Consider the following 14,695-nt stretch of genomic DNA (forward strand, 5'->3'; position numbering starts at 1 on the left):
GCGTGCCGGTACCCGACTGGAAGGTGATCTCGCTGAACATCATCCAGGTGTCGGCGAAGTAGTACTGGCACTTGATGGCGCTGGCCATGCGGTGCTGCAGGGGCACGGTGACGAAGCGGGCGCTGGGGTTCACGTCGTCCAGCACCAGCACCGAGGAGACGGCGTTGGGCTCCCACTCGCCGGCGTCGGAGCGGAAATAGCACTGCACCTCCTTGAAGATCTTCACCCCTTTGGCGAACATGTTGTTGCAGTGCACCTGTGGGGCAGCCCGTGAGCGCGGCCCGCCAAGGGACGGGGCCGGGGGGCGCGGGGCGCACGGACCTTCATGGTGGTGAAGTTCCGGATGCGGTCAAACTCGAAGGTGATCTCCACGTAGCCGCCGGCGGTGCTCTCGTTGCGCCAGCCCACGTAGTCGTAGCCCGGCCAGACGTGGTACTCATGGGTCTGCGTGAAGTCGTCCAGCCCCGACACCCCGTCCGTCAGCTGGCCGAGCCCCTCCGTCATGCTGCCACAGGCGGGGAAAGGGGGGGACTCTCGTGAGCACCGGGAGCCTGACAGTGCCTGGCCCCATGAGAGCGGCGACAGCCTGGGCACCCGATGGCTCCCCACAGCCCCTGGAAACATGGGGTTCCCCCAGCCTTGTAGCTTTGGCTGCACGAGCCCCCGCTCCTCACCTGTACCCGAAGGCCCCGTCGTACACGGAGTCGTTCAGGTAGATGACGGTGCCGCCGGGGAGGACGAGCTGCTGCCCAGCCGGCGCGTTGTAGGACACCAGCCCGTCTGCGGGGAAGGGAGGCTGAGCGGCTGCTCTGCCCCAGGACCCCGCTGCGGTGAGCCCAGCTGGCCCCCACGCAGCCCCGATGGGATGGACAGACAGAGAGGCAGAAGGGAGGCGAGCACCCGGGCGCACGCCACCCACCGAGCCAGACGCAGCCGTAGAGCTCCACGCGCAGGCAGACGTTCATGGAGTGGTCGGTGACGGGGATGAAGCGGACGAAGCGCGCGATGAGCGGCGGCTCCAGGTCCTTGAGGACGATGTCGTAAGGGTTGGTGTTTCCATCCAGGACCTGGGGAGACACAACCGCGGTGGGCACGGTCCCGGCGCCGCTCTGCGGAGCTGCCGAGGCGTGGAGCGGGTTGTGGGCAGCCGCACAGGGCGCTCGGCGGCCTCCCCACCTGCTTCCCGTGCCGGTTCCTCCAGGAGATCCAGCGGGTGCCGTCCCGGCTGTAGTTAATCTTGTACATGGGGGCAAACTCGTTGCCGTGGCCCCCGGCGTGGCGGCCCTGGGTGCCCACCAGCGTGATGAAGTGCAGGGCGCGCAGGTCGATCTGCAGGAACTCCTTCAGGTCGTCGGGCTCCACCGGGATCTCGGGGCACCAGGCACCGTCGCCGTCCTCTGAGTCCAGCCTGCGAGTGCCACGGGGAGGGTAGAGAGAGGGTTTGCAGGTGGCCGAAGCTGTTCCCATGCCCCTAGCCAAGCCTGTCCCGTCTCAGCATCCCCGAGGGCCCCCCCCCGCCCGCCCTGCCGGTGCCCTGCACTCACCGTCCGTACTTGGCGGCCGTGGACTCGGACCACTGGCTGGAGGCGGAGATGTCCTCGTCGGGGATGTGCCCGCCCGACATGCCCAGGGGGTACCGGCACACCGCTGCGAGGAGACGGCGGGGTGCTGAGCGGGGTGCTGAGCGGGGTGCTGAGCGGGGTGCTGAGCGGGGTGCCCCCTCGCTCCCCATCTAGGTCACCTTTCTGTGCTGTGACCGCCCCGTGCAGCCGCCGGGGAGGCAGCGTGCTCCATCCCTCCGGCTCGTGGAGGAGGGATGAAGGGTGACAGGATGTCTCTGACACCTGCCCAGGCAAATGGAGCTGCCAGCCCCTCTTGAAGAATCGAGCCAGGAGCTAGCAGGGGCTGTTTCTGTCCCTGTTGGACAGGGAAGGACCAGGAGCACGTGGACATCCCATCATCCTTGCTGCAAAGTGCTTTGGCGGTGGTGGGAGAGCCCCAGGGCACCCAGAGGGCTCAATCCAACCCCCAAATCCCCCCCACAGCCACCTGTCCTCAGCCGTGCCACCTCACCTCACTGCTCCCCACCGGCCCCTGGCAGCAGGGGACAGAACCTGCTGGCCCCACGGGGAGTGGAAAAGTACCCGGAGTGGCGGGTGGGCTGCGTCCCCTGCTCGGCACCGCATCCCTGCCGCTTCCCAGGGGTTATTTTTTCACGCCTGGCTGCCAAGAGAGCTGCTGAAAGGCCGGCTTGTTTGGCCGTGTTTACCCTCTCCCCGCCAGCTCCGGCCCCACAAAGCTCCCTCCGCAAACCGCCCCGCGGAGACCGGGCAGCGCGGGGCCGTGGTGACACCGAGCCCCGGCAGCACCCGCTGCCCGTGCATGGCTCGGGCACAGCCTGCGGCACGCCTGGCACCGCTCTCATCCAGCTCCCAAGCTGCAAACCCGGCGGGAGGTGAGGCCAGCCCTGCCTCGACCCCAGCACCGAGCTGCTGCCGGGCTCTCACTTACCCGGGTTGACCTGGGCTCGGGCAGCCCGCGGGACGCACAGCAGTGGCACCAGCAGCAGCAGCAGCGGCGTGGGGAGGGCTGGCATGTCGGCGGTCCTGCGGAGACACGGCCAGGATGGGTCACGCGCCGCAGCCAACCCCCCCGTGCCTCTGTGCGGGCACCCCGCTCCCACGCCCCCGCTGCCAGAAGGGCCACGGGCAGCACGCAGAGCCTCCCACAGCCCCGCTCAGGCTCAGCACCCTCCTGGACCGACGGGCAGCAACGCTCGGGGTGGCTTGGGGAGCAGCACATTGCACAACCCCGGCTCGTAGCGGCAACATCACGCTGCAAAGCGCGCTTTCCTTGCCTTCTGGCTCCGGAGACGTAATAACAGGTAATTGCCCCAGATTTATGCGGTATTTATTTGGATGGTTCTCCACCGCGGTGCCAATCTCGGTGTCACCAGAGAGGTGAGAGCCAGCCCCGGGCTGGCGGGAGCTGCCCAGGAGGATGTGAGCACCGTTAAATAGGAGCAGGCAGTACAGGGCACCCCCCGGCTCTGTCCCCAGCCTCTGCATCACTGCTGTAGCCACGGGGCTTTCGGGGGGCAGCGCTCACATCCTTCACGTGCACCTGGGGGCTCTGAGCAGGGGCTGTAGGATTCACCGGGCAGCTCTGCTCAACACCATCCCCTCCACGGGCACACCCCCACTTACAGCCACCTTCCCCCCGTTTTTTTCCCCCCTTTCTTTTGGAAGATCACGTGTATCACTGCTTTTCTTCCTGCTCCCAGCCCCGAAAGTCTAGGCAGCAGCCCGCGTTGCCAGCCAGCTCGGTTGCAAACGGGAATTTGAGCTACAGAGCTGGGGGCTGGCGAGAGGCGCGCGAGGCTCCGGTGCTCACTGATGGCCGATCTCTCCCTCCCTACAATCTCAATTTCCTCCTGCATTCCAGCGGATGTCCACAGACGTTTTTTCCCCACTATTCTTCCAGGCTGAGTAAACTCCTTAAGCATCAGGGTACCAGATGCCGCCGCTCCCCGAGGGAAAGGGCCCACAGTCAGTAACAGAGGGCGTTTGCTCCTCGTGGAGCGCTCGCTGCCCCGCCGCGGGGCCGGGCGAAGGTGCGCATGGCCTGAGCAGCCCAGCGCTGCTGGCAACACAGCTGGAAACCGGTTCTGTTCCGCCAGCCCTGACAAAAAGGACGGCTTTGCAACGCTTCGCCCAAGTTTTCCGATTGCTGGAAATTTTTACCGCACAGCGTTTGGGGAGATCCTCCCTTGGGCTTCCCTGTTCCGCTTCCGTTTTTGTTTGTTTGTTTTTCCTTTTATTTTTCCTCCTTTCTTGTTCTACTGAAATTAGCAGGGAAAATTAAGGGAGGGTGGAAGTGAATAAATAAACAAAACCGCTGCTTGTTGAGAAACGAGCCCGCGGGTGCCCTGAGCACACCCGGCTGCCGGGAAGGAGGCTGGCGCAGGGCGACTGGGGTGTGCCAGGGCCCGAGGCAGGCGGCGTTTTGGGTAGGGGGCCTGGCACTACAGCCCCCGGCATGCCGTGCCGCCGGCGCAGCCGCTGCGGGAGCACAGAGCAGCATGCCGGGACGCGTAGTCCCCCTCCTCCTCCCCCAAAATGCCATTTTAGACCTCGGCTGGCTTGGATGCAGCCCCATTTTCTGGAGCTGCAAGCGTGTCCCCAGCCACGGGCTCATCGCGGTGGTGCAGAGCGCGAGGAGCACCCGGCGTGTCCCCAGGGCCACCAGCCACCCCGGGGGATGCCAAGAGCACAGCCCAGCGGCGGCGGGGCTGGGGACGTGGCCCCAGGGGTGCTTCACCCAGCACGGGCCCCCCGGCAGCCGAGAGCTGGGGCCCTCCTCCCGCTGCGTGCCACGACGCACGGCATCGCCCCGCCACGGCCACACGGCACGGGAAGCCACCAGCAGGTCCCCAGCGCCGGGATGGGGACGGGACGTGCCATGTCCCCCTTGTATCGTGAGCCCATGCGCAGCACGGGGACCAGAGGGACGGCAGGGCCACCGTGGCCGGCCAGCACCGCCGCCGGCTCTGCCAACACACGCAGGCGGGAGAGGAGGAGACACCAGGAAACGCTGGCCAGGCACGGCGCGCGGGGCGAAACGTTGGCAGTGGGGGGAAAACAGAGAGAAAGGGCCAAGCGCCAGCACCCTGGGCAGGGATGCTGCCCCACGCGGAGCCGCTGCTGCCCCATCCCCTCCTCGTCCCACAGGGGAACCCGTTCCAACTTTGGGGTCCCAGGCAGAGCAGGGCAGACCCTACATCCCCCCAAAACCCCAGGGTGGGGCAGCAAACGCCTCCCCAGGGACCCCAAGCGACTCACCGGAGCGGGGAGGCGGCGGTGGGCGGTCGGGCTCCTCGCTCCTCGCCCAGGCTGGGGGAGCCAGGCGAGGAGCGAACTTCCCCGGGCTGATGCAAGATGCCTCTGCGAGCGCGCTCACATTCTGCGGATTCCTGGGAGCCGGCCAGAAATCCCACAATCCTACATCTTGCACATTTGGTTTCAATTAGGGAGCGGAGAGGGGGAGCCAGTCACCAATCCAGGCTGGCTTTTCGGCGGAGGTTATTTTCCTCGACCCGAGGGAATGTGTGCAAAGCTATAATTTACAGCAAAACCCATTCATAGCGCGCGAGAAAAAAATAATAATAATAAAAAAAAAGACCTGCGGCCGGTGAGAGAGCTTAAAGCAATAGGCAGCGTTTTTCTTTCCGCGCTCAGCCCCGAGGCAGCAGGATGGCACGCGTGCCCCGACCCTCCTCCTGCGCCACGAAGACGAGGAGCCCCCACAAGCCCCCCGGTCCCCTCTCCAGGGCCCCCCTGATCGTGCCTGCGCTCAGCGGTGCCGCGGCCGAGCCCACCTGCCCCACGTGGGGCGCGGGAGCAGCCCGGGGGCTCCCCGGGCTGCACGCTGAAATTTGTGTTTTTGCCTCACTTCCAGGCAGCGATTTGGCACCGCGGCCACCGACTGCGCGACGCGGCACGGAGGAAATGATAATAGTGGGTTTGAGTCATTTTTTGTGCAATAGTTAAAAATTAAAAATTACTATTATTTCTGGTTTTCCCGGGATTTTGTGCCAGCGCCTGTGCTGCATTGGGAGGGAAGCAGCACCCGCTGCCACCCCCCTGGGCAGCCCGGCTGGGGGTGCTGGTGCCTGCAGCCCCCTCCCCACAGGGTGCACGTGGCCAGGAGCTGCTCTCCCGCACCAGCACCTCCCCGAGCAGCAGCCCCAAAAACTCTCCCGTCCCGCCGGGCACCCCGAGCCGGACACGGCGCCTGCCCGAGTGCCTCCGCCTCGCTCCAAAACCCCAAAACAGACCTCGCTGCCAAACTGCCGGCCCATCTGGGCTGCAGACAAACAAATTCTGAGTCAGCTGCGCTGGAAGCCATCGGCTGCCCAGCAGGGAGCTGGTGGGGCGCTGGGGACCCTCTGCCCAGGCAGGCAGGCAGACCCAAGCCCCTTGGTGCGGGCAGGAGCAGTGCCTGCTGCAGGGCTGTGCCACCCCGTAGCCCCGGGGGGGACACCCCGGTGCGGGATGCCCCCGCCGCCCTACGTGCACGCCGGCACAGCCGCCAGCCCGCCCCGCTCGCCTCCTGCCACCTGGAATTAGCGCTGAAATAACTCGGCAGCGGGCTCCGTCCCAGGCCCTGGTGCAAAGGTGTTGGTGTGCAAACAGAGCCCAGCGGCCAAGGCAAACACCGCCTCCTCCCCATCCCTGCCAGCGCCCGGGGAGCCAGCAGAGCCCCCGCGCACCCTGCAGAGCCCTGCTGCTGCTCAGTGTCGGGGCCACCTGCATCCCCCCCACGTCCTGTGCTCTGCCCTGCACCAGGGACCAGCACCCCATCCTGCTTTGGGGGCATCCCCCTGCTCCCCAGGATGCAGGGACGACCCTTCCCTGGGGTGGCTGCTCCCCAGGCCAGCAGAGGGACACGGCTGTGGGATGCAGACCACCCGCAGCACTCCGCGGCAGCCCCTGGCCCCCGTCCCACCCCACCTCCCCCGGGACCAGCAGCCACCAGCCCGCCCCGGCCACACACAGCTCCGGGAGCAGCCAGGACCCCCCGCACAGCCCTGTCTGAGCCTGGGGCTGCCCGACCTCTGCACCCAGGGGGCTCGGTGACATCAGTCACGGAGATCTGTGCCCCGAGGCACGCGGACACCACGCAGGAGCCAAAGCGTCCTCCCACAAAGCCGCAGGATGCTGCCAGAGGGCACTGCGCCGGGCTGGCTTCACCCTGCGCGGCGATGGAGCTGCACACCTGCCTGCTCCTACCTGTCCGAGGCTTGCAGCCACTCCCAGGAATTCAAGAGGAAAGCACAGCCCCGTTTCCTCAAGAAATGCCACAAAGAAGCGCTGTGTGCCAGGGGAACCTGCCCAGGACTCCTCCCCAGGCAGCCACCCCCACCGAGCTGGGAGCTCGGCATGGAGAGGTCAGGCTCTGCTCCACAAGCAGACCCTCTGCAGAAAGCCCCAGGCACAAAACACCACCAGGTGACAGAGAGGAGGGACTCAGGGGTTTAATCAGGCAATTCCAGTTGTGCAACATACAAAGGATGACCTAAAGGGAGGACACGGGCAACGACACGAACCCTATTAAAAAAAATAGTCATGTAGATTTGAGAAAAATAAAACTTCAAGATTACCCCCGGCCCCGTACCATAAAAATCCTCTGCATGTACAGCGACTATTACTATATACATGTTTAAAAATAAATGCCCACAGCCTCCGGTGCAAAGAGCAGCACCGCAGCTGTGCTTCGTGGCAGGGGAAATCCATAAAGTGTTTGGTTTTTAAATTAAAATATAAATAGAAGCATACAACGTGCCAAGAACCGAGTGGGCTGCGTCCTCCTCTGCGGGAGCTCAGAGGGAGCAGGACCAGCCCCCGGCAGCTCCAGCGATAAACCTTCATGTGTCCGAGGTGACGGGCAGCCTGCCTCGGGCTGCCGCTACATCCCGTTCTTCACCAGCTCGTGGATCCCGTCCTCGTCGATAATCAGAGGTGCTCGGAACTCCCGGTCCTTCACGTACTTCTCCAGGCCCTGGCGGAGGGGGAAGCAGCTCGTTAGGAAGCTGAACGAAGGTGGACGTGCTCCAGCTGCTTGGGGCTCCCCGCTGAGGCCAGAGCCCAGCCTCGCTACGGCAGGACAGCAGCGGCTGAAGGGACTGCGCTGCTTGGAGAGCCGTCCTGTGCCTCCGCTGCCCACCTACTGCACTGCTCGTGGGCAGGCTCCCACCCCACCTACGTCAGGGTTTCGGGGCTGCAGCCTCGAGTGCCACAGGTAACGTCACCACGAACACAAGGAAGCTTTCACCCCCTGCTCTGCCCTGCTCCCGGCGCTCATCTCACCACGTCTGCGCACGCACCCTGTGAGCCTCCCCACGTGCTTTGTCCCACGCCCCTTACCTCTCCGCCGTAGGAGATGAGGGGAGAAATCTCACACTGGATGGGCAGGTCGTTGGCGTCCTTCAGGCTGCAGAGACAAAGCCCCGAGCATCAGTCCCTGCCCGCCGGGAGCCCCGCAGGCTGAGCCAGGCGGTGAGGGGCTGGCACAGGCAGAGCCACCGCACGCCGCTCCCCGGGTTAGTCAAGCCTCGCGCGCTGTGCTCTCCACGTGGGCGCGAGCTAAGGTTTAGGTACCGGCAGCAGCTGAAAGGGAAGAGAGCTTGAGGTGCGGTTATCAAGAGGATCTGCGTGCCTCTCCAACTACAGCAGCGCCTGCGTCCCCACAGCCCCGCTGTACTTGGTGCTGCAAGCGAGCCAGTCACCCTTCCTCCTCCCGTGCTTCCCTTGCAGCCTGAGCGGTTTCAATTCCAGATAATTTAAGAGCTGCACCCTTTATCCTGCAGTCTAACCAGCACGATGGCCCGTCTATACACCCGACAGCACTCGGAGTTCTGAATTACAAACCAGGAAGGTTTGGTATCCACCAGACAGCAGCAGGAGGTGGAAGTGCTCGGGAAGGGGATGAAGGTAACAAGCTCGCTCGTTCCCCAACCACTCACGCTTATCCCAGGAGCACAAGCTTACACCGAAGCCCCAGGTGTTCCCCATGCCTGCAGAAGTCTGCTGTTCCAGAGACTGCTTTAACACTTCTTAACACTTCCCAGCCTCTTCCCATAAATTTTCGAGTCCCCATTAGCCAGGGGCTTTCACCAATTTCGCAGTCTGGCTCTTCGGAACTCAATAGCTGGAGTCACACGAACACAGCTGACCGCCCACGTTAACGTTCACATGTGCTACATCAAAGCCCGCCGGGCCTTCGGTTCGTGCTTTTAATCCCGTTCCAGGGACCAGGCTGCCGGGCGTCTGGCAGCCACCGGGAGAGCAGCCACCTCCAGCTGTGGGGCCGGCGGGGTCGGAGCCGGCTGCGCTGCTCCGTGGCGTGACGAGCCCGGGCTGTGCTGAGGGCTGCACCGGGAAGGAGGGAAACTCCGGAGTGTTTCACAACAGCTCCCAGGCCCTGCTGCTTCCCTCCAGCAGCGGGCTCCCCGCCATCCTGCACGGGCTGGGCAGCCCCACTCCTGAGACCACTGCTCCCCAGGTCCTGCGGTGCTGGAGCAGCACAAAACCCTCTGCGTTCTCCCCGCGTGCTGAGCCTGAACCTCTGCAGAAAGGAGCCCCAGGAAGGAGCAGTGCCACCGCTCGCCCACTGCGGGACCCTTCAGAGACGTGCCCCGGTGCCAGCATGCGCCCGCGCCCCCGTTAGTCCCCGGTGACCTGCGCGGCCCCGCTGCAGCGCTCTGCCCGGAGCCCGTTAGTCCCTAAGCGCAGCCCCGCCACCATGCACTGCAGCCCGGCTGCACGAATAGTTACTTGGTGGTGACATCGGCCGGGGGGGCATCTGACCGTCCGTTTGTGAGGCTAGTGGGAATAAACAAGGGTTAACGAGGGCGGGATGGAGAAACAGAGCAGAACGAGTCAGGGGCTGCTCTCCTCCCTCGGTGGGGTGCTGCCATCTGTGCCAGCTGGCGCGTTGGGCTTTGGGGAGCCACCTCTGGCCTGCACGGGCAGCCTTGGCTGCAATGCAGACTGTGGGGTTCGGCTCACGGGGCTTGAAACGAGAAGGAAAGCAGCTCCTGCGGGCCGACAGCTCCTCCTGCAGCCCACGCCCGGCTCTGCCCCACGCACCACCCGGGACAAGGGCCCACGGCTGTTGGCTCCAGCAGCGCTGGCTGCAGGAACACGAACACTGACAAGGGCTGGGGACTGCCTCATGTCCTACGGCCAGCCCAAGAGGACAGAGGAGGCTCCTCTATCCAGCAGCTGTAACCCAGGGGAAGGCAAAGGGTTTCCCGGGTAGCAGCGAGGGCAGCGACTCACCGGGGGATGGCGGGGATGCGCGTGCCGTTTTCATCCACAAAGTGCCCCCCTGCGTTGAGAACCCAGCGGTGGTGCAGGGACATCAGGGCGTGCCGGGCTGTGGTGGGGTTGTCCTTGCCGTTCTGGCTGTCCGCGTTCTTCAGAGGAGAGAACTCGTCCTCGCGCAGCACCTCGTACACCACGAACTTCCTGGGGGACAGGGAGGGAACGGGACGCAGAAGGGTCAGGGTCGCATTTGGGACATGTGCCGGCTCCCTTTCTCTGCCACCCACAGCTGTAGGGTCAGCACACGTCCCTCTGGCCCAGCAGCAACAGGCTGGAGCTCAGCTGAGCAAGAGGCACACAGCACCTCCTGCTGCTCCCGCTCAGGGCACGCCTGCCCAGCGCTGCTGAACAGCACGGGGGCAGCCACCCCGTCCTGACCCCAGGGCATCACCCAGAGCCACCTCCCCAGCGCCCAGAGGGTCCCAGAGCTGCCCGGGGAAAGCCACCAGCCTGCTCCCCAGAGAGAGAAAGGGGCCTACTTGGAGAACTGGAAGATGTCGAAGACAAACTTCTCCATCTTGATGCCGTTGGGTTTCTCGGGCTGGACCAGCTGCCCCGTCTCCATGTCCACGTGAGGGATCTTCTTCTCGGCGACGTGGTGCTGCAGCTGCGGCTCGTAAGTGCTGCGAGAAGCCGAGAGAGCGGTCACTCAGGCGAGCAAGGAGGCACCGGGCCAGCCGCCCTGCTGCACGGTGGCCATCCTCCACCTCGTAGGAAGGGGACAGGCATCAGATACGGGGCAGAGCAAACGAGCTGTGTGCAACTCAAGCCCGTACTTGACCACGTCCTTCAGGAAGGCGGTGGTGAAGTAGTGGTTGGCGATGTTGCCGGCGTTGAAGAGCAGCCGCCCGTCCGGGCCCCGCTTCTGCGCGGTGGCCAGGGAGATCTCGCTGTACTCCACCACCTGGTAGACGCCGTCCACGCGGCACACCACGCCGACCGGCTCCGTGGGGTTGGTCTTCTCCACCACCTGCCCACGGGAAGCACGTCAGGGAACGGCCCCAACACACCCGATGCATCCGGCAGCCCCCATGGGGGTGTTTTTCTGAAAGTAGGGCCAGGGGAGGGACGAGGATGCTGCAGCCCAGCTGGCTGTGGTGACGGTGGCCAGAGGGCGAGGTGGCAGGGCTGGGTGACAGCTGTCAGTCGCACCCAGAGGGCGCAGGCAGGACCTGGCACCAGGCCTGCATGGGGCAGGCAGAGGACATAGGTGAACGTTGGCATTTGGCCCCCACGTGAACAGCAGGGGGCTGTCAGCTCGGCGGAGCCACCCCGACACGTTACCTGCCCTTACACCCCAGTCAGGCCGTGAGCCAGGCACGCAGGGCTTCCCTTTGTGCACATTAGGGTTTATTTCCTCCTCCTGCCACCGGGGCCAGAGGGAGGGACTGACAGCCTTCTGCTTCCCAGCTCACGCTCTGAAAGCTTCAAGGACAGCGAGCCCTATCACCTGTTTGCCAGAGCCAAGCCCAACGCAAACACAAGCGCTCAGCCCCTTTCGCTGCTGATCCAGCCTTCAAACAAGGCTTTGGGCGTGCGACATCCTACAGGTGGGGCACAGGGCCAGCTGCACCCACTGCGTGCCCAGGACGGCACGGACACGGTCAGCAGTGCTCTGCACCTCCTGTAGCAATTCCCTCAGATGCAGCAGGCTGGTGGGGAAGGGCAAGGGCCCAGGGAAGCCAGGCGAGGAGCAGGGCGGCCCAGGAACAATACCTTGGCACCGCAGTCGGCTCCCTTCTCCAAGCAGAACCCGATGAACGCGGGGTCAGCCACCTTCACCAGGATGTTGTCCACGCAGTAGACGTGGACGCTCTGCACGCCCCTGCGCTCCATGTCGTCCACGATGCCGTGCGCCCCCAGGGCCCGGTACAGGCCCCCATTGCCATCTGGGGAGGCAAGAAGGCGTTGGGGCGCAGTGACACGTGGCCGCCCCGCTGAGCCACCCGCACCCACCCTCCTCCTCCTCTTCCTCTGAGCCGGGAAATGGGCTCAGCATGACGGAGGATGATCCCCAGCCCGGCCGTACCCCACCCTGGTCCTCCCTGCCAAAACCGGCACCTCCCAGCTTGCGTCACGCCGCGAGCTGCCCCCCGGGAGCTGCCAGCAGACAGCCTGGCTGAGGGGAGCGGGGAGCGGGCTGGGGGCAGCGGGACACCCAGCGTGGCTGTGCCCACGTCTCATCCCCAGCACCACATCTCTCCCCCTGCCGCCCGCAGACCTGGCGCCATGGAGATCTTGCCCTTCTCCTCCAGCAGGATCTTGCCGTCGAAGCCCAGGGCAGGCAGCATGCCCTGCTGGAAGAAGACGACGTTCTCCTTCTTCAGGCCGAAGTAGCGGTGCTTCTGGAAGAACTCCTGGGTGGACTCCATGGTCCTGCCGCTCGTCATGATGTACCTGCCGCGGCACGGGCACGGTCAGCGACCCAAAACCCCTGGGACCTCCTCAGAGCGCCCCCGGGACCCGGGGCAGGGGGACACCCACCCCGCGGCCCGAAGCTCACCACGGGATGCAGCAGGGCTGGCCGTGCCGCTCCTCCGCCAGCTGCTGCAGCCTCCGCAGGCGCTGGGCCTGCAGGTGGAAGAGGCTCTTGCGGGAGGGCAGCCCCACGTCGCACATGCCCTTGGGGTAGGGGACGCCCAGGCGGGTGCCCTGCCCGCCGGCCAGCAGCAGCGCGCCCACGCGACCGCCCGCGATCTCCGCCAGCCCTGCGGGGACGGGACGGGACGGGAGGACACGCGTGGGGCCCGGCACCGCCGGGAACGCCGGCACCGCGCCCCCCCGCGCCCCCCGCACCTACCGCGGCTCTCCCAGCCCGGCAGCAGCCCGCGGTCCCGGGAGGCGCTGCCCAGCACGTCCCGCGGCACCGGCTCCATCCTCGCGTCCGGTGCCCCCGCGGCGCCGCCGCCCCTCGCCCTGCGGAAGAAGCGGTTGATCTCGGCCACGTCCATGCCCCGCAGCTCGGCGGCCAGCTCCCGGCGCTCGGCGGCGCCCAGCTGCGGCCAGAAGCGCAGCACATGGCCCTGCCCGCCCGCCGCCAGCCGCGCTGCCAGCCGCGCCCCCTCCTCCTCCGCCTCCATCCCGCCGCCGCCGCCGGCCCCGCCGCGCCGCCGCCGCCTTTTGTAGCCCCCCCGCCGCCTCGCCACGGCCAATGGAGGGCGGCGGCGACCTCCGCCGCGTTTCCTCATTGGGCCGCCAGGAGGCACCGCCCTCCTCCGCCGCGCGGCGGGGCGGCCAATGAGAACGGCGGGAGGGCGGGGCGGGGGGCGCCATGGCAACGCGCGCCACGTCAGCGGGGAGGCAGGGAGGGGGGAGGCGGCCGCCGGGGGCGGGCCTCGGCCGCACGGCCCCGCACGGGGGGTGCCCGGACCCCCGGGGGGGGGGGTGCCCGGCCCCAGGACCACCCCCCAGAGCCCCACACAGCGCTCCTCGGCCCCTCACGACCCCCCTGGAGGACCTGGGAGTCGAGGCACCGAGGGAGGCCGCGCTTTACCCAGCCTCCCCCTGAGCAGGAGCGAGGCCAAGGGCGGGGAGTAAAACACCCGCGGGGTGACGAAGGGGCGCGCCCAGGGACCCCCCCAGCAAGATGGTTGAACGAGGGCTTTGTCTTGAAGCATCCTTTATTAGTCATCGGTATCAAGCACACATCTGCTCGGCAACGGAGCGTGGCGCGGCACAGCTCCCGGGCAGGCCCGAGGGAGGCGCACGCAGGGACAGCCCCGTGCTGGGGGCTGCAGAGCAGCGGGAACACAGCTGGGAGGGAAGCTGTGACTTAGAGCCAGTTGTTTTCCTTGCATATAATAAATAGGTGGAAGCGCAAAGAACTTTCTCTCACTGCTCCCGCACACACACGCGCCAGTGGCAGAAAAAGGCCGGGGGGTTTCCTTCCACCTCCAGCCAGGTGGAGAGAAACCCAGCTGAGGGCTCGCCCTCAGCTCCGAGAGCCGAGGAAGACCCAACACAGATGCTGCTCAAAGCTTTGCTGTCTCCAGAGGCTTCACCTCTCACTCTTTTCCTCCCCAACGCAGATTCCTCCTTCGCAGGCAGCTGGTTTTCACACCGAGGTGTTGCCGTGCTGGCTGGTGCCAGGACGCCCACTCCCAGCTGCCTTTGCCGTACCCACGGGGGACACGGCCAGCACCAAACCCTGGTGCTCAGTGTGTTAAGCAGCTCTGGGAGCTTTAGGGAGGAAGCTGTGCCAATCTAGAGTTCAGGAGCACAGGTTTTAACAGGGCTGAAATGTGTGCCAAGCCACCGGCAGCCTGCTGAGACACCAGGGTGAGCTTCCAAGCCTTCTTCTGTCAAGCTGAAGGCAGATGGTGAGGGATAAAATCCTTCTGCTCCGAGGAGTTTCTGAACTTCCCTGTTCCACCCTCCCACAGCCTGCAGGGGAATCCAGGGACTGGACCCAGTGACAGGACAGAGATCAGCATCCTCACCTCTAGCCAAAAAAAACACTTGGGTTTGTTTTGCTCAGCTCAGTGCTCAGGCCTGGTCACCGAGCATCCAGAGAGAAAACACGGCGGCAGGAGTTTGCGTCTTGCAGATGCATGCAGTTGCTACTAAAACAGCTGAACAAAAGCCCAGCCAAATTCTAGAACAACTTCACCGTGCTGCGAGAGCAGGCTGCAGCTCCTCTCTAAAGCTTAATCCTGGCATGGCTCTTGTCTTCTGCTGAGAATCAGCCCTCGGCTCTGAGGCACACGTGCAGCCAGCTTGGTGCTGCTGACGCTGTGGCACTGAACGTGAATTTCTAGGCCTCGGGGCTCCTATCGATGGCAAAGCCTGCCAGAGACAGCAAAAACCTA

General features: G+C 65.3%; 2 protein-coding genes across 3 annotated transcripts in view; both read right to left on the reverse strand.

The window, feature by feature from the left end:
* The window catches only part of DDR2 (discoidin domain receptor tyrosine kinase 2), an 8,701-nt gene extending 3,732 nt beyond the window's left edge, over positions 1-4,969 (reverse strand). Inside the window, exons 1-8 of the mRNA XM_035333506.1 lie at positions 4,842-4,969; positions 2,512-2,606; positions 1,545-1,647; positions 1,177-1,408; positions 920-1,067; positions 675-780; positions 322-505; positions 18-256 (exon numbers count right to left, since the gene is read on the reverse strand). Of these exons, the coding sequence (XP_035189397.1) occupies positions 18-256; positions 322-505; positions 675-780; positions 920-1,067; positions 1,177-1,408; positions 1,545-1,647; positions 2,512-2,596 (1,097 nt within the window). The 5' untranslated portion in view covers positions 2,597-2,606; positions 4,842-4,969. The remainder of the gene's footprint in view (positions 1-17; positions 257-321; positions 506-674; positions 781-919; positions 1,068-1,176; positions 1,409-1,544; positions 1,648-2,511; positions 2,607-4,841) is intronic.
* A 2,047-nt stretch (positions 4,970-7,016) lies between these two features.
* On the reverse strand, positions 7,017-13,000 carry UAP1 (UDP-N-acetylglucosamine pyrophosphorylase 1). 2 transcript variants are annotated; one of them, XM_035333504.1, is made up of 10 exons: positions 12,688-13,000; positions 12,391-12,595; positions 12,109-12,284; positions 11,604-11,776; positions 10,664-10,857; positions 10,367-10,510; positions 9,843-10,031; positions 9,336-9,383; positions 7,926-7,992; positions 7,017-7,560 (listed from the first exon to the last, which is right to left on the reverse strand). In XM_035333504.1, the coding sequence occupies exons 1-10, from the start codon at positions 12,965-12,967 to the stop codon at positions 7,468-7,470; spliced, it is 1,569 nt and encodes a 522-aa protein (XP_035189395.1). In that variant the 5' UTR covers positions 12,968-13,000; the 3' UTR covers positions 7,017-7,467. The 2 variants fall into 2 exon arrangements, with proteins under 2 accessions (XP_035189395.1, XP_035189396.1); XM_035333505.1 differs by lacking the exon at positions 9,336-9,383.
* Between the last annotated feature and the right edge of the window lie 1,695 nt (positions 13,001-14,695).

This window comes from Oxyura jamaicensis, chromosome 8 (assembly GCF_011077185.1).
Source record: "Oxyura jamaicensis isolate SHBP4307 breed ruddy duck chromosome 8, BPBGC_Ojam_1.0, whole genome shotgun sequence".
Taxonomy (NCBI): Eukaryota; Metazoa; Chordata; class Aves; order Anseriformes; family Anatidae; genus Oxyura; species Oxyura jamaicensis.